Genomic DNA, 25,665 nt, shown 5'->3' with positions numbered 1-25,665 from the left:
GGGAAGGGATTTGAGATTTGTTGGGCATCTACTGGGTGCAAGACGCCTATGCCCTTGCATGTACCATGTTTCGCTGCATCTGAAATGCACTTTTTTTTCCATATTTTAACATTTCTGAATTGTACATTTTACAATCTAGGCAGTCGTATAATCATTATAGGTCAAATGGCAGTCTTACATGCATGAATTTGGCTCTGATTGTTCGCATTTTCATCACTTCACTCAAGTTATATATACCGTTAGTACTTCACCTGTTGAGTTTAATTGCTATTTGAAAATGTCTTTGGAAATATTACACTACAATTTGGCACTGAAGTGAAAATTTATCTTGTATGCTGAAAGTCACTGAAACGGGGTACCATTAGTGAGGCAAATGTTTGACATCAGAGAAATGGCCTCAATTTCATATATTTCTGCAAAGCAGCAATTGTGTGCTTTACACTAACACCTGAGATCGGAGCGTATCACGAGCAGATGAAGGCGTGTTGTGTTTTTTTACTGGAATGTATGCAGAAGGATTGCCTACAATACACAAAGCTCCTAACTGAAGGCAGAGAAATTAGGTTCTTCAGAATAAATGAAAAAATTTCAAAGCAGCAAAAGGCTAATATTGTCCCTTGTCCAGGACTATAAAAAAATCATTATGTCATAATTTAATTAGCAGGGGGTGGGTTTTTTGTTTGTTTGTTTTGTCCTTTCTTAGTGATACATTAAAAATTCCATCTTGGGACGCCTGGGTGGCTCAGTCAGTTAAGTGTCTGCTTTCGACTCAGGTCCTGATCCCAGGGTCCTAGGATGGAGCCCCTCATCAGGCGCCCAGCTCAGTGGGGAGCCTGCTTTTCCCTCTGCCTGCCACTCTGCCTGCTTATTCTCTCTTTTTCCCTCTCTTTCTCTGACAAGTAAATAAAATCTTTAAGAAAAAAATTGCATTTTGTGGGGTGCCTGGCTGGCTCAGTCAGTAAAGCGTGTGACTCTTGATGTTGGAGTTGTGAGTTTGAGGCCCACATTAGGTGCAGAGATGACTAAAAAAATAAATAAGCTTTAAAAATAGTTGCATCTTAGGGCACTGGATGGCTCAGTTCATTGGGTGTTCAGCTCTTGGTTTGGGCTCAGGTCATGATCTCATGGGTCATGAGATGGAGCCCCACATTGGGCTTAGTGGGGAGTCTGCTTGGGGATGCTCTCCCTCTGTCCCTCCCCTCACACACCCGCATGCAGCCTCGCTGGCTTGAGTGCACGCACTCTCGCGCTCTCTCGCTCTCTCTCTCTCAAATAAATAAATCTTGAAAAAAATGCATCTTGGATTCAGTGAAAAGTAGTAGTTCTCACAAAAAAACGTCTGCAGTTCACTCCTCACGTGAGGAACACGTGAATTCTCTTCCTTTACAGATGAAGCGCTGTGGCTTGGTTCGGTAACCAAAGCCGTGGCTTGGAGAGGTTCAGTAACTTGACCCGTCTCAAAACTAGCAAGTGGAAGAGACCGTTATTTTTGCTATCCTCCACTGACTCCTTAAAGTTGTTGGGCAACACAGGTTGGTGATTCCGAAAAGATAGGTATGTTGGGCCGTGACAGCCATCCCACCTCCTGTCTCCAACAAACTTCCAAAATATGAATGAAATGCTATTTTCAGTCCCTCAAAACCAAACTTGAACTCTCTAGAGAGAGGGCTTTCATGGGGCTGGGCCACTGCCCAGGATTCCCTCACACTCCTGTTGAGAAGAGTGAGTAATAAAAATAGCTTATTTGTACAGAGAATTTTATGAGGCCAAAGAATGCTAAATAATGAGAGAAACTGCTCTAACATGAGAACAACTTAAAACAAGAACTATTTCCCAACTTTGAAGACAGGACTAGGTTTCGGGAAGACTTGCCCAAATGCTGGTGTTCAGGCAGTACGTTAAACATCCCTGGACCCCTTACTGAAGAGCGCTACAGTTTGGGCCGCTGCTGCTCACTGACCCTCTCCCCTCCCTCTGGGCCAGCACTATTGTGAGGCCACTGTGGGCAGCCACAAAGGCCTGCCTGCCTCTTTTGCACTTCCGCTGGAGAGACGGGGGTGGGGAGGCTATGCCCCCACCATAGTGACAGAAACCCCATCACTTCTACTCCAGTCCTTCGTTGTTCGTCATATATTTGCTCAGGTTCAGGCTGAATGCTCGACACTTTACACAGATGCATAAAATAGAAGCCCTGTGAACATGAAGTGTCCCTAACTACGAAGGGAGATGAGGCTCGGGAAGATTTTCCAGCCACATCTGCAAACAGCAGTGAACACCCCCCACTTCTGCTGCCCTGGAATCTTGCCCATCTATGGTAGCGTGCAGGACATTTTATGGTCATGGCTTGCCTGTGTGCGTATATCCGCAATTTCATATAGTGCCAAGTACAGCGGTCAAGAAGTGATGTTATGTCTCCCATTTGTCCATCCATTCACTCAACAAAATCATACAGAGGTTCAGAACAGAGAGAGAGAGGCTTTGTGAGAATATGTGAAGCCTTCCTGAAGTGGCCTGTGAGCTGGCCTTGTGGGAAGGGGAGAATTTGAGCAGGAGGATGAGGAAGGAAGGAGGGACCATATAAACAAAGGACAGGCAGTATGGGACAAATCCCACCAATCGTGTGTCTGGAGTGCAGAGTGAATAAGGCTGGAAGGATAGGCTGAAGGGTGATCTACAGGACCTAGAAGACCAGGCCCAGGATCGTTTTCAGGCGGGATGCCATAGGCAGCATTGCTCTGGAGGAGAGCAGGCATGAGTACAGAGTTAGCAAAATGTGCCCGGGATTCATCTTCTGTCTTGCACATGATGTACTATGAATGCTGCCTTAGCGACAACAGACTCTAGTCTCCTCCACGATGCCACCGAAACTTCCTCTTTCTTTTTGTTTTTTAAGGTTTATTTATTTGACAGAGGGAAAGAGCACAAGCAGGGGGAACAGTAGAGGGAGAGGGAGAAGCAGGGTCCCCGCTGAGCAGGGAGCCTGATGCGGGGCTTGATCCCAGGACCCTGGGATCGTGACCTGAGCTGAAGGCGGATGCTTAGCAGTCTGAGCCACCCAGGCACCCCGCACCGAACTGACACTTCCTTAAGGAGGTGACACCACCTTGTAACTGGGAGCCAGAGTACTTCCAGCTTGGCTCCATCAGTTATTAGCAGGGTGACCCGAACTCTGGGGGCCTTAGTTTTCTGGGTTTGAAAGTGTAGCTGATAATCCTATCTATCTCAAAGCTGTTAGAAGGCTTAAAGGAAATGAGGCATAGAAACCCCATGGGAACGGTAGTTCTTGGCACATAAGGGTTCCACAACTGTTAGATATTACTGTTCTTTCTTTTCTGTGTACCTTGGTTTCCTCATCCAAACGGAGATCATTATACCTGTCCCAGCCCATTTCTTCTAGACCCTGTTAGAATAAAATGCAACTAAATGTGTGAAAGCAACTTGGAAGTTAAGTGCTGTGTAGCAGCGAGGTGGTGGAAGGGCTGTTAATTACCGCAGCCTTGGCTGAAAGGTTATCCCAGGGGCAGGAAGGTAGGCAGGTCGTGTCTCCCCAGGCTGTCGGCTACAGGTGTGTATTTGTGAATGGCTTCTCCAGGTGCAGTATGCCAACATGAAGACCTGAGCATTTCACTGGTCCAAGAGGACATAAAGATGGGAACAGGAAAATTTACTAAGCAAGAAATAAATAAGGTTTAAGCCCCGAAGCCTTGCAAGCACTGTAATTTCAAACATCATAGTCTTGGACATCTGGGCTCTATTACCTGAAATCCCATTAAACCTCCAGTTTCATAATTCTGTGTAGAACCTGGTAAATTGCAAGATCCTGCTGATGGCCACCAGCCAGTTCAAGCAATTAATCACAAGGGTCCCCAAGCAGGTTTGCAACTTATGCCAAGTGGATTCTTTAAGTGGAAACTGTGTACACAAAAGAAATAGCCCGATCCATGCAGTTTCATAGCAACGTGCTTTGTAGCTCTGCCAACACAGAGAAATTATCTGTTATCATTAAGACATCCAAGCCTCATAACTTTTTCCTCAATGGAAATTAGTACTCACTAGCCCAAGGAAGATCCCCCAACCTCGTTAGCTGTAATATAGGCTGTAACCTGCTGAGAGCTGACAAATCCAGTTTAGATAAAACTAAACCCTACTGTTTCCCCACCCTCAGCATTTTCTCATTTGGGGGAACTCAACTTGAACTGAGCTCTTTTTCCTTTTGAACTTTTCTAGACTATATGGACTGTTTGCTTGTACTCTGGTGTTCCAGGCCAAAGGTCCAAAACCCACAATAAAGAAATTACCTGGGAGCCTATATTCAGAATCCTGCCAGGCATACCCAAGGTGAAAGGGCCTATAACAAAAGAATTATTTCTTATAAGACTTGTTGCTTGGTTTTGCCAACTCAAAAGGGTTTATGTAAACGAGGTAATCTTCTGCACTTCAGAATGTTTATAAAGTCTTTCCTAATTACAGTATTTTGTTTATAGAATGATTCTGGGGAAATGATGGAGAACAGAGGGGAAGCCTTGAGCCCTTGCTACAGAAAGCAGGAAGGGGAGGTGAGGATCAGAATAAATTTAGCATATGGGTGAGGGGATCTGTAGTTTCACCTGGGTTTTTAGGTTTTTTTCTTTCTGGAATTTTTACTAAATCTCTCAGTCTGTTTTCTAGGCTACAAAGCTGCTTCCCAATATGGTAGCCACTAGGCATATGTGATCATTTAAATTTAAATGAATTAAAATGAAATAAAATTTAAAATTAGTTTCTTCCAGGCACTAGCCACATGTCAAGTGCTCAAGAGCCACATGTGGCTAATGGCTGCCATATTGGACAAAACAGGCATAGAACATCCCTATCGTTGCAGAAAGCTCCATTGGGCTGTGCTGCTCCAGATTAAGAACTCTGTGGCCTTGCTACTCACAATGTGGCCCACAGACCAGCAGCACCGGTATCACCTGAGAGCTTGTTAGACCTGCATGATGGGCATTTTAACAAGATACCCAGGTGACTCATATGCACATTAAAATTTGAGACGTACTGTTGTAAAATACCCTTCCACGCTAAGATTCAGTATGGTGAAATCCATCATCGTTATCAGCATTACATGTTAATATTTATTTAGCTTGTCTGGCATTAATTCAAAAAGACACTTTTGCCCCTTGAGACTTGGCATCCAAAAGGAGAAACACTAAATATACCTTGTATACTCCTTTAAAGAGTGTGCTCTTCTCTTTCTCTTGGAAAAGCTGCAGGATCTGGAGAATTTTTTTGAATGTTTTTTTCTGAAGAAGTGAATCTTAGCATTTTTCCAATGAAGAAGCTATTGGATTTGTCAACAGAGAAGCCTCTGAGATTAAAATAAGATTAAATAGACAAAGAGGGAAATAGATGAACTTCAAAAAAAAGAAGAAGGAAAAGGAACTTGACTTACTTAGTTGAGAAACACAAAGGACACCCTGCTCTGGGAGTGAGTGAGGTGGGAAGCAGAAGCAATGGGTGAAATTAGGAAACAGTCCCTCGGGATATAATCTGCCAGCCGGTCCTGCCATTGTGGAGATGGAGGGGAATTTCATTGGCAACTTGGATTGAACTTCAAGGCATATTTTCATGCTCTCTCATGAGATGCATTTTTGTTTGTGCCAGGGGACAGAGCTTTCTTCTGGAAGGTTCTGTGGGCTTTTGGAGTGGCTGTTGGAATTTAATGACTTGAAATGCTTACCTCTGTCCGGTGCAAAGAATGGAAGCACTGGGTTACCTCCTACTGATTGGCTGTACAAACGCACCCCTGCTGAGAGCCTCTGGCCTGATGATACTTTCTCCCAGAAAGGCATCAAATCAAATCCCTGTGGTGCAAGATGGCAGCCACTGGTGTCAGCAGTTCTATTTCCAAACGGCCATAAGTCTGGGTGAGGTTTTGCCATTTTCCTGGGGAAATCATGCCCTTAGACTGAAGTTATAGGTGTCCTGGATTATCACAGAGAATTTCTGGAGCTCAGATGCTTATATAAACTGAAATTTCTTTTTTTTTTTTTTAGATTTTATTTATTTATTTGACACAGAGAAAGGGAGAGAAAACATAAGCAAAGGGAGAGGCAAAAGGAGAGGGAGAAGCAAGCTCCCCACCAAGCAGGGAGCTCCACGTGGGGCTCAATCCTGGGACCCTGGGATCATGACCTGAGCTGAAAGCCTACACTTAACTAACTGAGCCACCCAGGCACCCCTATACTGAAATTTCTAAACCACCTCTTATTAGAGAACAATACTATGGCCCCCAAACAAATTCTGCCCCTACTCTAAGTAACTACTAACCTTACACATGTAGCTTAGACATTACATTCATTCAACAAACATTTCAAGAGGCCCTTGATACTCCAAGCATTCTTCCACACACTGCAGAAGGAGAAGAAGACATATTCTTTGCCTGAAGAAGCTTGGGGTCAGGAACAGGGGTGCTTAGAGAGTGGTCCTAGCAACATCAGTGTGCCTGCAAGCTTGTTAGAAATGCACATTCACAGATACACTGCAGACCTACTGAATCAGATTCTTCCCATGTGGGGCTCAAAATCTCTGCCTTACCAAGCTCTCCAGGGGATTTCTAGGCAGAGAAAAGTGTGGCAAGCATTAGTTTATAGACAGATACATCATCAGGTGATTCTAATACAATATGATAAGTACAATGATACAGATATGAAACTCTGCCAGCCCTGAAGCCCCCAAGGCAGTTTGGGCATTTTAGTAAATACTCAATGGAATAAATGTTGCTTGCTTGCTTGATTGATGTGTGAATCAACCTGTACAAACGAAACAGTACTGGGATGGTGGAGGATGCCTGAGGTTCTGGGACTTTGAGTGGGCTAGATGGCTTGCTCAGGCCTCATGGCTCTTGTCTTGTCCCATTCTAAAATCCAGTATTTGGATCACTGCACTGGATTCTATCCAGGATGCTTGGTATTTTATTATGTGAACCGAACAAGACTGTAAACCAAATTTCCCCACAGTCTACACACTTTTCTCTGTCTGAAGGACAAGTAACTACTCTTTAAGTGCCGGGGAAAGGACAGCGGTGCTTCCATGGGCTTGTGCCCAGCTGGCCTTACTAGAATCACATAGAGATTTGCAGACCTCCCCCTGGACATTCTGAATCCATGGAAATGGGGAAAAGCTGGACAAAATTAAAATTTTAAGAAGCTCCTTAAGATGAATCCAATGCAGTCAAGTTTGAGAACCCGTGGCCAAAATGCCAGAGTTCCTAAACCCTGGAATCCAGAGACTCAATTTAACCCACAGGAACCATAGTTGACTTCCGTAAGGTTTTGAGCCTCGTAATGCAGACTAGCAGCTTTACTTATAGCAGAACAACAAATACAGTGTCTTTGTTTTCTTTCCTTGGCTGAGAAAAAGGAGAGGGACAGCTTGTAGCCAAGTACATTCTTTCTCTCACTCACTGTGTGTGTGTGTGTGTGTGTGTGTGTGTAGTGATCCAGCTTCATCTCTTGGGCCTTCTAAAACCCCAGAGAGAGGTGACAGTCCAAGCCAGTGAGGACTGCAAAGCCAAATGCAGAAAGACTCCTCTTTTAGTATCTGGAGCCAATCACATTCTAATTGAAACAATAAAACCAAGGGCTGAGAAGGTGGGGGTTGGAAACCAAGGCCTTGCTACTCCATCTAGGTATAAATGCTTACCTGAAAATGTTCCCCTGGGGCCTTGGGATTGCACATTTCCTGCTCAGCACTTCCAGAATCAACAGGCCCCTGACGTGTCATAACCATATCAAGGGTCATAGCCTGGCCTAACACACAGCCTGTGTTCACTCATTCATCTCTCCAAGCCTAACTTCCTTCATCTGTGGATTGACGTCACGATACCCTCCTGCCCGAGCTGCTACACCGTGGATGCAGGTTCTTAGCGTGATGCTAGGCATGTGCTGAGTAGCTGGTTAACAACAGTGCTTACTATTATGGTCATTGTTGTCTACAGACTCTGTGTTAGTGTTCTCCAGAGAAGTCAAACCAGTATGAGATCTTGGTTCTTCAACAAGAGATATATCAATCTATCTATATCTATCTGTCCCTCTAGTTATTGAGAGAAAGATAAATCTCTCTAGAGAGAGAAAGTGCACGTGAGGGAGAGATATGTTGGATGGATAGATGGATAGATGCGTGGGTAGGTAGATAGATAGATAGATAGATAGATAGATAGATAGATAGATAAAGGAGTTGTAAGGAACTGGCTCACACAATTATAGAGGCCGAGAAGACCCACGATCTGCAAGCTGAATACCCAGGAGAGCTGATGGTGTAAGTTATAGTCTACATCTGACTCTGAGTTCAAAGTCAGAAGACCAGCGTCCCAACTCAAAGACAGAAAGGCATAAAGGGTGAACTCTCCCTTACTTGGCCTTTTTTTTTTAAGAATTTCTTTTTTCGGGTACCTGGATGGCTCAGTTGGTTAAGCGTCTGCCTTTGGCTCAGGTCATGATCCCAGGGTCCTGGGATCGAGTCCCACATAGGGCTCTCTGCTCCGCAGGGAGTCTGCTTCTCCCTCTGCCTCTCCCCCTACTTGTTCTCTCAATCTCTCTCGCTCTTGTGCTCTTTCTCTCAAATAAATAAAATCTTTAAAAGAAAAAAGAATTTCTTTTTTTTTAATTCCAGTATAGTTAACAGTGTTATATTAGTTTCAGGTGTACGATAGAGTGATAAGCAGTTCTATACATGACTTGGTACTCCTCAGGATACGAGCACTCTTAATCCCCTTCACCTATTTCACCCATTCCCCACCCCCCCTCTGGTAATCATCTGTTCTCTCTAGTTTAGAGTCAGTTTTTTGGTTTGTCTCTTTTTTATTTGTTAATTTGTTTTGTTTCTAAAATTCCACATATGAGTGAAATCATATGGTGTTTGTCTTTCTCGGATTGACTTATTCACTTAGCATTATCCTCTCTAGATCCATCCATGTTGTTGCAAATGGCAAGATCTCATTCTTTTTCACCGCTGAGCTTTACTCGCCTTTCGTTCTCCTCAGGCCTTGAATTAATTGATTGGATGAGGACCACCCACATATTAGGGAGACCAATCTACTGGCTTCGTCCACTGATTCATATGTTAATCTCATCCCGAAACACCCTCAACAGAACCCAGCCAGAATAATGTTTAACCAGATATCAGGGTACCCTGTGGCACCATGGGCCTGACACCTACAGCATCCCTGTAGTTTCCAGGTTACTAGGGTTTCTGAGAAGTTGTATGCATCATCTGTTTTCTCACCCGTAACCAAAGCCCTCTGCCAGCCTGATAACTCATTTTGCCCAAGATTCGGACCTCGATCTTCATGCAGTCAGGCGGGTAGAGTTAATTTCTTGATCATATTCTCAGGGGGCAAACACCCCCCAAACTATTGGAGGTGGGGGTGGGGCAGGCAGCGGCAGAAAGAAACCAGTGCAACAGAGAAGGTATGTGAGCTTTCCCCCCAAAGGACTGGTCGCAGAGCTGAGCTTTATTACCACATAAATCCCCCTTTTGTCCTTTCCTCTCCTAACTTCTCCCCTACATGCTTACTAATTAATTGAGCATACCTGTTTAAATCATCTAATCTTGATTCTTATAATGGTATGCCTGTGAGGGTTCTAAAAGTTAGAAATGATTTAGTATTAGAGGTTTTGATTACATTGAATATAAAATTAAATAAAATGAGCAAATGATGAATAGAAGGAGTGAGGTTTGAACTCAGCCTTCCATCCTGTACACACAGCAGGCACATTTAAGTTCGTTTTTATCTTGGCCTATTTTGGGAGTGATATATTTGGCTCACAACCAGGAAGAGAAGATAAACAAGGACCTGTATCCTCTAAACCAACCTCAGCACTATTGACATTTTGAGCAGGATAATTCTTTGATGGGGGTGGGCGGGTCAGGGGAGGTATGTCCTAAGGCAAATTCTAGGATGTTTAGTAGGGTCTCTGGCCTCTACCCACCAGATGCAGTAGTTACCCCCCCTAGTTGTGACAACCAAAGTGTCTCTTGACAGCGCAGATGTCCCTTTGGGGGGTTAGGAGGGATAGCACCCAGTTGAGAATTACTGCTCTAAACCTAGGAAAGATTTCAGACTGTTAAATAGGAATGCCCTAGCTCTCCCTAGGTCAAACCTCTTATTTATGGCACTTTGTGTATAAGATTCACTTTTGATGAGCATTATTTCATACAAACACAGCTACTTGCTTCCTCTCCTGCATTCCTGTTGGGAGTGAAGGCATTTGCTTTCCTAATGCATGTTTCTTATTGAGTCAGGAAAGCATTGTGGTGAGAACAGATTTGGGTTCTAGTCTCAGCCCTATGCCTTCTCGCGTTGTGACTGTGAGGCGTTAATGAACCTGGCCTCATTTTTTCCAGGTGTGTTAAAAAGATCTTGTAACTCAGGCCTCAAAGATGGTGGTGAAGATCCCACGAGTGACTGCCTGTAGAACTTCAGTTGGCCCATTGTAGTTGCTCAACAAATGTCAGTGCTGCTAATTATTGGCCATTATCTAGGGGTGTCTGTGGATCTCACTCCTTTGGAATGTTCCTCTCACACCTGACACCCGTCAAAATGCAATTCAGGTCCACTCCCAAAGTCCTCTAACTTGAGTCACATAAAAGACACTTTCAGGTAGAGGATATGGCCCTTTTTTTTCTTTGTTTGTTTGCCTATTTCATGGCTCCTCTTTTTGAACAGAAGACACTAAACAACCTTTTAAGAAATGGTCTTATTTCTTTCCTTCAGCCCTTGAGATACGGTAAGGCTGCCTGTACACAGTATCTTTTCTTCCTCCCTGAAGAAACTAATCCCATCAGCCTCTTGCTGCCAGAGTAGGGAGAGCTGGGGCTGGATACACTCAGTCCTAGATCTGTTCTTGAATCCCCTGCCGGGCTGGCCGATGCCTCCTGGGCCCCTTCCTGCCTTTGAAGTGAATCTCCTTATCGTGGAACTGTCTGTCAACGTCTGCACTAATTTAGGGGAGAGTGGAAGCCAGGGAGTGTTGACTACATTCTTGGCAGGCGAGAAGAGCGTTATCCTTCTCCTGGAGGGTACAAAGGCTTCACCCCTGGTCATGGTGTTTCTTTGTCCTGGCCCCCACCTGTAGCATTGGAACATTGCCCTATTTGTATTTCTTGTTTCTCTAAGGAATTTTGGTAATAATGTAATAATAATAACAAGGTAATAATAATAAATAGGAGCCATCACTCAGCAGATATTTGCTATTTGCCAAACACCATGCAAAGTGTTTTTTCTATGAGCCAATTTTATCATTCCAGCAACCCAGTTAGGTGGGGATTCTGATCACCATTTTAAAGGTGAAGAAATTGAGGGTTGGACAAATTCATGTTTTCAACATCTTATGGCTGGTAAGTGGTGAGCCTGGGATGTCATCCCAGATCTGCCTGATTCCAGAGCCCATGCCCTTAATCACTGAACTCAAATGCTTCTCTACTCATCTCAGACTCTGGAGCCATTGGATTTAGGAGGTGATTAGTTCCCAGAATGCCTGAATAGTAATGTTGACCCATCAAACAGAGATCTGAGAGAGAGCCCTTTACTATGTGTTAGCTGCAAATCCATATATAGCCAGTACCAACATGCACACGTGTCTTTAGTCCTTAGATGGCAAGAAAGGAATTGAAGCGATCCCTCTTTCCATTATGCAGACCTGAGCTACAGGATTAAATCTCCTGTAAAATTAGGTATTGAATTAAGCCAAAAAGAACAAAAAGAAAAGAAAAAAAAAGAAACCTCTTCTTCTCCAGCATCATTCCTTTCTTTATTAATTTCACTATTCATTAAGTACTTTCTGTACATCTGCCACTTTGCACTAGGAAGACACACACTCAAAAAACATGGCACCAACCTCAAAAAATTGAGGAAGGATGGATACATTAAAATAAAGTGTTCCTGGTGGGTTTGGTGGTAAAGGTTTCAGATGTCGTGCTGGCTGATGGGGGGGGTTGGCGGCTACATCTAGGGGAAAGAAGGCTTGGTAAGGAATGCGACATGTAAGGTGGTCTCGGAAAATGGAGGGGTAAGTGTTCACTAGCGTTAGTATGCAAAGAAGACGTTCTAGGCAGGTGGAAAGGTTGAGCAAAGGCTGTGAACAACTCAGTGTATATAAGGAGCTGGAAGGAATCTGGGATGGCCGAAGCCCAGGGGATGGAACCCACAAAGTGCACCCATTTCTCCCTTTAAAGAGCCGGAACCATCAAATGCAATCTGCCACTTTGCATGTTGACCTCAGGTAGCTTTCCTATACCTGAAGACATGATTCCAATTGCAGGTAACAGAACTCTCAAGCAAAGGCAGGACAGCAGAACCCATCACTGTACCTGTGATAGGAAGACAGTGGTTCAAGCCTTACCCTAGCAAACACCTTGCACATACAATCTGAAGAAACAGAGGCCTCTTGCTCCCACATAAAGCCCAACTTTATGTGTGACACATTCAAATGAAAGACAACTAACCATAGCAGCATCAAAGAGCAATGAATTCTTTACTGGTTCCATGGAAAGATGGTCAAGGGGCATTATGCCATAGCACGCTCTTCTCTTTGGCCAGCCCCTTTCCATAGGCCTGACTCACACTGCAGTCGTCACTGAGTCCCCTGTGTCACTCCTGAATCCCCCAGTTTGTCTCTCTGTGGCCTCTGCTACTGCGTGTATCATTGTCTTATAGGAGTAGCCCTCTGTTCTTCCTATCATCTCTGTCTTTGTCATATAAATTAAGTCTTCAATTTTCTTCTGTGCCCAACAGGCCCTTTATTGTGCTAAATGGGCTTATGGATAAACACAGCTTCCTACTTGGGAGAGAGGAGAATGGGAAAGGCTCTGAATATGTATACTTTACATATGTGTCCCTGACACTCCTGCATGTCACTAGAATGGGGCATAGCTAAGTCTGAGTACAGATTTCAACCTCACAAGCTGTGTGATATTGTGTGAGTAATACCTCTGGGCCTCAATTTCCTTTTCCCAACACCATAAAATGGGACTGTTCCTACCTATCCTAAGAAGTGTATGGGGGAACCACAGATGAAAGAGCTCTGAAATACAGTGGGCTCATCTTATGTTCATGTAAGGTTATTATACCCTAAAACTAGACACATCTGCTTTCCATCAGCTATTAGAGGTTCATGTGGAAAACATGGTTATTTGGAAAAGCAACAACAAAGGCCTGGTTATCAACTCCTGATTCAGGATCCAATGTATAGGGATCCAATATAATTAATTAGAGCTTATTATTATCAGTATTCACTTTTAAATTTTATTTTATGGTAATTCTTAAAAATACTTTTCTAAGATTACACATTTTACCAGAGCTGATTTTTTTCTAATTAGTTTCAGAGGTAGAGTTCAGTGATTCATCAGTTGCATATGATACCCAATGCTCATTACATCACGTGCCCTCCTTAATGTCCATCACCTAGTTGCCCCATCCCCCCACTTGCCTCCCCTCCAGCAACCCTCAGTTTGTTTCCTAAAGTTAAGAGTCTCTTATGGTTTGTCTCCCTCTCTGATTTCGTCCTATTTTATTTTTCCATCCCTTCCCCTATGTTCATCTGTTTTGTTTCTTAAATTCCACATATGAGTGAAATCATATGATATTTGTCTTTCTCTGACTTATTTTGCTCAACATAATACCCTCTATTTCCATCCACATCTTTGCAAATGGCAAGATTTCATTCTTTTTAATGGCTGACTAATATTCCAGTGTGTGTGTGTGTGTGTGTGTGTGTGTGTACATATACATATATGTATATATATACACCACAGCTTCTTTAACCATTCATCTATCAGTGGACATCTTGGGCTCTTTCCATAATTTGGCTGTTGTGGACATTGCTACTATAAACATTGGGATGCAGGTGCCCTTGTGAATCACTATGTTTGTATCCTTTGGGTAAATACCCAGTAGTGCAATTGCTGGGTCATAGGGTAGCTCTATTTTTTAGGAACCTCCATTCTGTTTTCCAGAGTGGCTGTACCAGTTTGCAGTCCCACCAACAGCGTAAGAGGGTTCCCCTTTCTCCACATCCTCGCCAACATCTGGTGTTTCCCGAGTTGTTAATTTTAGCCGTTCTGCCAGTATGAGTTAGTATCTCACTGTGGTTTTGATTTGTATTTCCCTAATGCCGAGTGATGTTGAGCATTTTTTCACATGTCTGTTGGCCATTTGTATGTCTTCTTTGAAGAAATGTCTGTTCACATCTTCTGCCCATTTCTTGACTGGATTATTTGTTCTTTATTATTTGTTGAGTTTGATAAATTCTTTATGGATCTTGAATACTAGCCCTTTCTCTGATAAGACATTTACAAACATCTTCTCCATTCTGTAGGTTGTCTTTTAGTTTTGTCGACTGTTTCCTTTGCTGTGCAGAAGATTTTTATCTTGATGAAGCCCCAATAGTTCATTTTTGCTTTTGTTTCCCTTGCTTTTAAAAACGTGTCTAACAAGAAGTTGCTGCAGCCGAGGTCAGAGAGGTTGCTAACTGTGTTCTCCTCTATGATTTTGATGGTTTCTTGTCTCACATTTAGGTCTTTCATCCATTTTGAGTTTATTTTTGCCTGTCACTGTCCAATTTTCCCAGCACCATTTGTTGTAGAGACTGTCTTTTTTCCATTGGATAGTCTTTCCTGCTTTGTTGAAGATTAGTTGACCATAGAGTTGTGGGTCCACTTCTGGGTTCTCTACTCCAGGACTGATTTTAGCAAAAGTCCCAAAAGAATGCTGCACTGTGTCTGGTTCCCAGAAATCCCTATGATTCTTCTACACTGTTCCTTGCAGGTGGAGCTGGATAGAAGATTTATATTCACTTTGCTTTCTATTCCCCCTCCAGTATTACTGGAGTGTTATCTCTTAATGGAACCACAAAGTAGTTATTTTTGAGGTAGAATTAGTACCAGTACGGATGCTTCGGTTAGTCAGTACTCATTGGTCACATCTGCATTCTTATGAACCTAATTTTTGTGGTGTTGCAGAATTTCAAGGCAACGATAATAAAAATCCTAGCATCTTCATCATTTCACTTAGAGTACTTTTCTATGCATATGTGTAAGTTTTACACTGTAGTGTATCATAACTGTTTACCACGTAGCTACACGTAGCTACGTAATCATCATAATTATTACTTTGATAGCCACATAGGCATCCATCTTGTTAATGCGCCATCATTTACTTAACCTACATGTTCAACAATAGGAGACTCATTTTCCGATTTTTCCACTATTACAAATAACCTCTAGGTTATATATTTATGCATATATTTTCTTTCATTTTTTTAGATTATTTCCTTAGGATACACTCCTTGAATGGGAACAATGAGTCAAGGAATGTGAATTTTTAATAGTTTTTAAATAAATTGACATTCTTTTTCCAGTATACAATGCCCTCAGCAATATATTAGTATTCTACTTTCTTTACAACCTTATCAGTAGTAATATTATTTTATATTTAGTATGCTTAAATAGCACCTTACTTTTGTTTTTGCATTTTCTCAAAAATAGCAAATTTTAATCAAACATTCACTTACAAATTTTGCATTCTCTCATATTTTGAAAAGCTAGGTAGGTTTTTTTTTTCCTTTTTTAACATCAAGAACTCTTGGCTGTCTTTCTCTCCCATCACCTGATAATTTTGTGTATTAAATAAAGCTAATGTTGATATTTTTCTAACAAAACATTCAGTGGCACTCCCATATTAACTAATTAATGAGGACCTGTATATAAGGAACTGTAGGGAGGACTCAGATAAAATAATAGGAAAATTAAAAAATAAAGAGTTACAAAACCCAGGAAGACATATCTGCACCAGCAGATTCCCAAAGTCAAAAGTAAGGTTGCAATGCAGGTGGTTCAATCTCTGGTCAGACTTTGATGACTTTCTCTGCCCCTGACCTGCTGCTCACACGGTCTCACTTTTCAATGAGCAAACTCAGGAGCTCCAGCCATACTGCTTCCAACATTTCCTTCTAAGTTTTATCCCAGGAAAGCTGCCTGATAAAGGAAACCACCATTATCATCCACCCACCCACCCCCAACACACACACACATACACACACAGCAAAAGCCTTCATACCACTCCCAATCTGATCCTGTTCCAGATCAGGTAAATACGTGAAACTTCATAATATATGAAATGGTTTCCCAAATCACAGACCAGTGAGGGATGAATGCTAGTTCCAGAGATCTGATTTTGCCCCCCTGGAATTCCAGGTAACTGCACAGTCCCTGAGATGGATGTCTTCCATGCTCTGCCAAATGGTAGAAGGACATTCCAAGAATACAAACCACCATAAATTTGTCCTGGAGTTGAGTAACTGCTATCTCTGTTAGAGATTTCTCTTTGACCTGAGGATGTTAGAGTTGAGTAGGATAATTGCTACATACCAGTATCTGGGAACATAAAGAAATGACTCACTGTGCTTTTCCCTTTTCCTCCTACAGCCTCAACCGAGGGTTCTCCATAAACGTGGTTAGCCTTCCAAGCTGCTGTCCTGCCAGTTGATATGAACGTGGCCTGTTCCTCACAGAAAGATTAACTCATGGCAATGCCAGAAGATCTCCATGGAGCATTGACAGATTAACCGGATTAACTGAAAAAACACCCATTCAGTCAAGATCATGGGCTTTGGAAAATCTTAGTTTGCTGTGGATTTTAAAATGAGGTGCATAATATACAGTGCCAAGTTGTTCCAAGTGGTCATTGGCAGACCATTAGCTGGAAAATTGCTTCCAGTTTTCATCACTGTGCATCACTCAAGCTCCCTTAGGGGAGCTGTCTGTGCCCTTCACTAGAAGTCCTATTTTAGCATGGCAACTACTGGATTATTTTATTATGTGTGCAGATGGCATGATGTGTAAGAAAAAAAAAAAACCACAGCAGTTCTGCAATCTCAGTGGAAGTGTTCACGATATTCTGCCCTGGTAGGAATGTAAACATGTCTTGATTGTGTTAGTTATGATGTCCAAAGGTATTCTGCCCAGCTCTTAAGCACTTTACATGAAAACACGACACCAAAACCAATCAGCACGTTAAGTACACGTGGGAAAACAAGTATTCTCTTTTTTTTTTTTCTTTTATAAATCTTGTCCTCTTTCTGGCTCAGACTGTCCAAGACAAACTCCACTCCCAGCATATCCCCAGTCATCTGTGGTAGATTGGTGTAAACATGGCCACAATACTGTTAGACTTAACCTGTTGATACTTAACCAGCTGGATCTCTTGCAGTGCCAAAGGGGAGGAGGGGTGGGCTGGTGGTGGAAATGTCTTAGCTCTTGGTTCCTGGTACCGGGGTACAACTTAGCACATCCACATACAGACAAACACAGGAGGCTTCTGGGTGGCCAGTGCACATATTCACTCCTTCTATAGAAGAGTGTTTTCAAAGAACAAAAGGGGTGGCTTTTTATTCAAAGACGATGGTGGGCTGAGGATAAGGGCAGCAGAATGCGGGTTTCCTGTGTGGTCTGACTTTACAATTTTAGAAAACTTTCTAGGTCAAGTTGAAATCACAGCTCTCTGAAGAGGAGAAAGAGCAAGGGTTCCCCTGCATGCCTGACGAAGGAAAAGGGCCCAACCCACACTAGGTTCCTACCTCAGTAGAGAACCTACTAGTCCCCTTTAATCCTTTCTGGGATTATATCCACAATTAATTTTGTTTTTGTTTTTTTTTTTTACTATGTCTTACAGCAAAGCACAGTCCTGGGAAACTGGTCAACCAGTTATTGCTTGTCTTTGGGCATTAGAGAGATGTCCATATTGACTGACCCTACATAATGCTTTAGCTTTTTTCCCCCCTGGACATATAAACTTGGCTAAATCAAAAATTCAGCAAATGTGTTCTGTGTATCCACAATCCCAATGTGGGATTGACAGGTATCAGAGGCTTTTCTTTACATATGCATAGCAATCCTGGAACCCTGCCAGCACAAGGAAGTTTGACATTTTAGTGGGGGGTCTCCATACACGCACTCATGGTCTGCTCTCCCCTGCCAGAGCAGGGGAGGGGGTCTCAGGAAATGCACAGCACATCGGAAAATGCCCTCACCTGAGATTTGGAAAGCTGACAGGGGAAGGGAAAGAGATCGAAATGTGATGCGGGTGTCACATCGTAGCCTGACTCACCACAAACCTGTCAGGCTGTGTTGCCAAAGAAGGGGGCTTCCAAGAGGGAACTCAGGAGTTTCAGTCACCACCAAGATCTGGCCTTTGGACTGGTCAGCACCAGGACCATCAGGCTCTCACAGACCATAATTCTTTACAAATCCAGAATTAGGCAGCCAAACCCTGGCCACCAGTGCCCCTGGAGATAACACTCCAGTCTCTCCTGCCCACCTCCTGAGTTTTAATCCCGACAGCGAGGCTTCCTTCCTCTTTCATTCTTTATTTTTATTTAGCAAGGATTTGTTGAGCACCTACTATGTGCCAAGAATTGTGTTGGGGTAACAACAGAGTACGAGGCCAACTCTCCATGCCCTTCTGGAAAAATATTGCCTCCTCTCAAACACTCCCCCCATCCCAGCTTTTTCACAATGAAAACAGAATTCAGACAGCATTCACCCCCAGCCAGAGTAACCTCGCAAAATGCACATGGAAGCAGGCAGTTCCCTTGCCTGAGGAAGGAGACAGTGGAGGAAGATGTAGTAGCATCAGGCCACATTTTTGCATCCTTGTGTACAGCCAACCCTTCCTGGGCCCAGACTTAGCTGGTAAGAGCCTCCCAAAACAGCTTTCAGTTGCTTTCCTGGATATTCACCCTGGTCATCTGGTCGCCCTCTTTTACACAGGCACAACCGCTCGTCATTATGCTAGATTCTGTGAAGCTCCAGTTCTCAGCGAAGTCCTGGGGACCCAGAATAGGGCCTCTGGAGTCCGAAAGAACTAGTGTCAGGTGCTGAAATACTGTAGCTGGGAATTAATTGGTTTGTGAATTCAGGGTCATTCTGAGACTATGGCTAACAACCTTGGAAGACTGGACATGCCTTATGGTACGGATGGTCATGAAATGATGGTAGTTTATCCTTCCTTCCTTCGGCTTTTGCAAAATATGTTCTGAACAATTAAATAAGTAGAGTTTCCTAGCATTTTTTTTAAGTCAAAAGTGTGCTGACAGATTATTAAAAGGTGATGGGTAAGGGTGGAGATGGGAAAAGGCAAACTTGAAGACCATGAAAGAGCCCCGTTGAAGATGGCATCTCCATAAATGCCTTAATTCCTGGCACACCAGGTATTTGTGTATGAGCTGCGACTGTTTTCCAAACTGTCCACCTTGTTTTGAAATCATTTGGGGTTATGGTTTTGGAAACATGGTGGCATAAAAATCTGAGCAGTCACTTCCTAACCCAGCAAAATGGAGAAATGACTTCCTTCACAGCCTCTGGGCTCTTCATTCCTGTTGATCCACAATTTCCCCATCATGACTGCCTGCTGTGCTGTACCTTCTTCCCAGGATGTATGGAGGAAATTTTACCTCCCAGAAGTTCAGGAATGGCTGTGGGGAGTTTTGTTTAAGGAGGCAGCAGGAGACCAGGAGGTAAGGGATAAATATTTTGATGTCTAAGGGCTATAAACTGTTGATGCTTAACTTTTCCTTTTACGTAAACCTTTGCTACACCTTTTATTGAAAGGCTGACACCCACACTTGTGCAGGAAAGACACTCTTGGGAATGAACAGAAATGAATACTTATCAGACTCTCTGGGGTGCCAAGGGGATTAGCTTGTTCCAGCTTCAGAATTGAATTTAAAATGCAGAGCATTGGTGGTTCTGCTAGGGTGAAAAGCAAATCACTTCAGTAGTTCGAGACATACCTAGGGGATAGAGATCCTATAAACTTTCTTATGGGTAATGGCATCCCTTCAGAGCCCTGCTCGGGCTCTATGAGCTGTGTGACTGCACATTTGACTTCTACCTCCAGAATAGGGGAAGCAACCCCGAGTTCTCTCCAAAGTCACTTCTCAGTCGCTCAGAGGTTACCAGTCCTTATTCTGAGGGAATTCTGCCATTGTTTAACACTCAAGGAGAAAAGGAATATCAACCGTACTGAAGAATATAAACTAAGGATAGAATCCTCTAATGGATTTACCCCAGTGTTACTTGCGAAGGCTTTCTTTGTCTGCAAATGTCAACTGATTGATTTTGGATAGGAACAGTAAAAGTCTCTCAGAAGAAAAGTTTTCAAGACCCCCTTAGCACTTTAGATTTACCCAAACCTCCTCTTCCCTGTGCCATTAGTAGCTTCGTTCTTTGTGATGTTTTCCTCTACATTCTTTAGAGTAATTTTGTTCCTTGACAACTAGACTTAAGATTGCGGTAGACTCTTTTTAAAAATCTAACCTTTGAAAATGACATAAATTCTTTTATGCCTTAAAGGCTGTTTTATTCACCTCTCCCACAACCCCCTCCACCCCACTGTTTGGCTTTGTTGGGTTTTTTTTTCTTTTAATCTCTTCTTTTAACATAATTCCTTGGGTAGATTTTGAGTATTCTATAAAGAACTCAAACAGAAAAACTTAGCCATCCCCTTTTCCCCCCATATTGACTAATAATTCCTTCTTCTGCTTGATCTTGGTGAGGGCTTGCTGCCCAAACCAGCAGTGGGATGTGGATGCCTATCTCTAGGGAGTGACCAGTCAAAGCTGCTAATCAAAACAGAACCCATGAGATTATGAGGGAAGACAGAGCAGGGGCTGCTTCTGCTCACGGCGCAGTGGAGGCTGTTTCCAAAACAAGAAGGTCCTGCACCTTTGTTTCTTTAGATCTGCATCTCAGCCTGTAGCCAGAGAACTGTCTTGTGAATTCTGCTTTATCAATGTGCATGATTCCCAGCACCACTGCCCAGCTTCGAGTCAAACAGAACCCCATTTCCATTATTTTGCTCTGGTGACTTACTCTGTGGGGAAACAGGGACATTCTTTTGACCGTGAATCAGCTGTGGGAAGCTTGAGGAACGGAGGTTCTGCCACACCTTAATAAAAAGAACAAAACAGATCCTTCCCTGGAGATTCTCGTGTGGGAAGGTGGCTAGGGGGGCAGTATCAATGCTGGTTTTCTTCTGGCCATCATCTTGGCCCTGCAGGGAAAATTCTGGGTGGGTGCGTGGGGTGCAGAACACCATTGCTAAGATCAAAAAATTTGAAGATGAAGTTCACCCATAAGGGAAATGTAAAGGGGAAGTGCCAGTGAGTATGGGACCAGTTTTAGACTCCTGCCCAACGGCACAAAGACTGACAAATGACTTCCCCAGAACAGCAGAAAATGGGTGTAAAGGCTTTGTAAAATTGGAGTTTTGAGCACCATGTAAGGCGATTTTACAATCTCGAAGAGCCCCAAGCATTCTTACTTCAGAGCCTCCCTTCTCCAATTACATCAAGCACTAAAAGGCACCAACAACATACACCTAATAAAATTTCAAAGTAACCCTATGACTTGCACCGAATGGCAGTGGACTGGTTGACGTAATGTTAAGTGTTGTAGATACATTCTTTGTGATTATACAATATTCTTTTCATATTTCAGAGCCAATGGTTCAGGGATTTCATTTCTTTAATGGCTTGTTTTGTTGTTGTTGTTGTTCCAAACCTCCCACATTTCCAGGAGCCTTAGAAAGGCTCTTACACCCAGGCCTTTTTGCCTCCAGTGCAGAGTGATAGAAACAGCCATAATGATGTGAATGCAACGTGAATCCAGTTGGAGATGCTAACACCCAAAACAGTGAAGACGCGGAAGACTCTGCTGGTTGCTTTCTGTGTTGCTTTGAACCTTTGAAATTTCAGTTGTTTGGATCAAAGGAAAATGAACAGGGCTGTTCTCCACGTGGCTTTGCCCCGTTAGCACACGCGCACACACACACACACACACACAGTGATCAAGTGTATAATTCTAAGCTGGGTTGATATGCAAGAGCTCGCAGATCTGTTTTGTGTGATTATATTTAAATACCATTCTCCCCAAATTCTATAAAAACATATTCAAGAGCTTTACTCTGTAAAAAAAAAAGAAAAAAATTCTAAAACAAGAGATTCTTTTTAGGTCATTATTTCTCCTGCGGTGGGGAAACTGATTTTGTGACATAACTTTGAAGAAATACTTGCTTGCCATTAAATGCGAGCGTCTGGTGTTTGCTCTGTTCCACAAACTGCTGATGGCCTTCTCCCATTCCACAGAGGCACATGGCCTGGCCTCCCCCTAAAATAGCACAATGATCATGAGGACAACTTTCGAAACTCTGGGCAGCCTCCCTATTCATGCATAATTCAAGCATATGATTTGGATTGAGCCCTGCCGTGGTCTTTGAGTATGTGACCCCTAAATCAATTCGAATTCCATATATATATATAGATATAATCTCCAGTGTTTATTATTGACCACCGTCAACTGCATTTAGTGCGTTTGCATTGGGAGCTGCCCACTGACACGGTGGCAGCTTTGAACGGTTCCCATACCTATTTCCCATACGGGACCGAGAACGTTCTCCCACACACCAGCTGCAGAAGTTTGGAAGTGTGTGACCAAGTTCTTTTTCACATCAACAGGCCCCTGTTTATAGGAGGTAAACTTAAAGAGAATTGGGTCTTGGGTCGGGTTGGGAGGTGGGGAGGTCCTGGGGGGGGCACATAGTGGTGTTTGAACACTGGAATCTTTGTCTTGTCCATTGTAATGCAACTCTTACCTCCAGTCACCAGAAAGAGAAGCGTTAGCCTCGTCAGTGAGTGTTTGGTCCCTCAGGGGGTCATTGGGGTTCCACTTGCTTAAACTCACATGTAGGAAATTTGAAGGCTCTCTGGGGCTCGGAATGGTTTGTCCACCATGACCTTTCCTCCGCCAATAGAAAAATGCTATCCCTACCAGGCCATGTTTGAGGAGACTGTGGCTTGGCTGGTCAAGTTCACATTGCATTGAGCTGAATCATGTTAGGCTCTGGACTTTGCACTGTAAGTCTCAGTCATGATTGGCACAGAAGCAACTACTCTGCTGAAAAGCCAAGCCAGCACAAATGTTTTGAAACTAATTCCACTAAAATTGGTGCCATTAAACCATATTACTGTAGTTCCAATTAATCCAACTCTTTAATATCATTAGCCACTAAATTAAATAGCTGTACCCAAAACTTTAGAAAAGATCAATATTGTAACAAAATTACATATTAGCACTAAAATGTACCTGAGAAAAGAAAATATTGATCTGTTGTGGTTTTTACTTGAGTTATTCTTAGGCCTTTGTGGATCTGGCACTGCTCTGAGAAAGGGGAAGAAGGGGTTTTAAATTCAGGAATACTTGGATTCAATAGAAATTGCCCCTCTCTCCGGCCTTCTGCTTCTCTGTCCCACCCAGCAAATCCCTGGTTTGCAGGCTAAAATGAGCTAAGGGGAGGTGTCCCGAACCACTAATCTAAAGCACAATGACCTGGGCTTTCATTGTGAGCCCTTTCTCTTTTTGTTTTCTCCTTGTACCTGGTATTCCTGAGAGTCCATCCTGGGATTAGAAAAGAAAAGAAAGAATGATAAGAAAGTAACAATCAGCATCTTGCATACACACACAAGCTTTTTCTAATACAGGGGACTAGTCTGAGGGCCCATGGCCTAAGCGCCCATGTATCTCCACTTCTCTGCCTCCAAAAGGTTTACCTTTGACCTAGCCAGGGGAGAGAGCCTCAGGTTTGGCTTAGTGCAGGGGAAAATCACCAATCTCAGGGTTGGGGAAGACCAGTGAAAGCGTGAAGTTGACAAACTGAAGGTCACGGGAAGCAGCCACAACCAACTTCGTTGATGAGCTCCTGAATTTTAGTATTTGTCCTAGGCAAGAAAGAGGGGAAAAAATCACACGATGTGAACTGAATGGAAGACCAGTGCTCTGTTACCCTGATTCCGGTTCACAGTTTTACAAACACTAACAAACGTGGCTATAAAAGCACATTTCATAATACAAAAGCCCACATACAGGGTAGTTTTTATAGCTTCCTTAACTGAGTAGTTAAACCAGCAGTCTGAATTCTCTTAGTCCCCTAAGAGTGGTTAATTAAATAGTATTTTCCTTATCCATTGCCCACATCTGGGTTTTTTTTTCCTCTACGCACCCTAGATAAACTCCCAGGACTAGGCTTAGGAGGATTCAAGTAAGTTATGCGGTAAAATTAGAGTGCCTTTTCTGTTGGATGTTCACGTCGGTTCCCTGGGTTCCCAGGGCATACAATGTTTAGAAACTTTTTTCTCTAAACATAAGAATTATTGTGCACCACAATCTTGAACCAACGATTTCCTATCTTAAGCAGCTATCAACTTGCCAATTCCCTCCGGGTCTCCTTTATATTTTCTTATGATGTTTCTTTCTGTTTTGGGTTGTCGTCAAAAAGAGTTGGGGGCATGCTTCTTTTTAAATTGATAGAAATGAAACTGTACAGAATTTTGCCCCCTTGTATCTGTGAGCATGATCTCTTTCGGGCTTGAAAATCTGCTTTATCATTTTGTATATTTGACTATTTTGTATTCAGCATTACTTGATTCCTTATGTGCATGGCAATGTATTAAAATGTGGGATTTCTATTACCGTGTAAAAGTGTTTTGATTCTGATTTTCAACATATATCCTTAGAAAAAAATTACATTAAACTTTTTATTTGTTTTCTTCAGCTCATCAGCTTTGCAGAAGGAAAAGAAAAGTTAACAGCATTTCACTTTCCCTGTGTTAGCTAATGATGCAATTCATGTTGGAAAATTGTCCTCAATTATGCTGTGTTTCCTGGAGAAATACTATATGTGAAATGAATTGGTGGCCTCCCTCCAGCTCCCAGCACACAGAATTCCCCCAGCAACAAATCCCACCAGCGTGATTGCTGTTACTGTTGAAGGCTTTGGTGTTGAGCACAGCCAGGCAAAAGACACCATTCTCTTCATCTCCAGATATGGTAACACCCTGGAAAGAGATGGGACAACAGATCTTGGCCCACCAATTTGCTTTCACCCCAGAGAGTCTTAAGTGCTCATAATGGCATGATTGATGACGTTCCCCAGCACCTCCGATGCGCTCTGTCTCAGGGAGTGACCAGAAGCTCTCTGTATTTTTTCAGCAGAGATACTGACCTTCAAATAACACCTGCCCAAGAGATCTGGGGTCCAAGACAGACGTGGCACACCAGTTCTCCATTTCAACTCACATCTGGATACACTCCAGTCTCGATAGCATATTGAAAGGATGCCAAACATTTTTTCTCAAATTAAAAAAATTCACTAAATAATACAGTGTACCAGATAGAAACAACAGACTGTTTTACCTGCTCTAAACTACCATTTTCACCCCTCCTTTTCTCAAGGGGACATCTTAATGAGTACTTATAGCCACTGTGACTTTACCCAATATGATGAATTGCTTCAACTTGTGCTATGGAAACACTTCTTTCCCAGAAAGGAAAACGCACTTCTAAATTACATGAAATAGAAAGGAAATACCCATTGCCTCTTTTTATTACATGTTTACTGTGAATTTAGTTTTGGGGGTTTTCATCCCCCCACCCCACCCCGGAAAAGTTTTCCAAAAGCAAACCCTGTGATAATCTTTTAGGTCGGCTTAGTGACCCAATGTGTCAATCCTCTAATCTCCCAACCCTCTAATTCTAAAAGCACTATCTTCTGCCACTCTTAATTCACACAGATGA

The 25,665-nt window shown here is 42.9% G+C and overlaps 1 protein-coding gene across 1 annotated transcript in view; it reads left to right on the top strand.

The window, feature by feature from the left end:
- Positions 1-24,551, top strand: part of SAMD12 (sterile alpha motif domain containing 12) — a 376,744-nt gene extending 352,193 nt beyond the window's left edge. The window contains exon 5 of the mRNA XM_019803196.2: positions 16,462-24,551. Within this exon, the coding sequence (XP_019658755.2) occupies positions 16,462-16,484 (23 nt within the window). The 3' untranslated portion in view covers positions 16,485-24,551. The remainder of the gene's footprint in view (positions 1-16,461) is intronic.
- Positions 24,552-25,665: the final 1,114 nt, after the last annotated feature.

This window comes from Ailuropoda melanoleuca, chromosome 9 (assembly GCF_002007445.2).
Source record: "Ailuropoda melanoleuca isolate Jingjing chromosome 9, ASM200744v2, whole genome shotgun sequence".
In the NCBI taxonomy this organism is placed as follows: domain Eukaryota; kingdom Metazoa; phylum Chordata; class Mammalia; order Carnivora; family Ursidae; genus Ailuropoda; species Ailuropoda melanoleuca.
The sequence above is the reverse complement of the archived record's forward strand: the minus strand, read 5'-3'. Positions and strand labels throughout refer to the sequence as shown.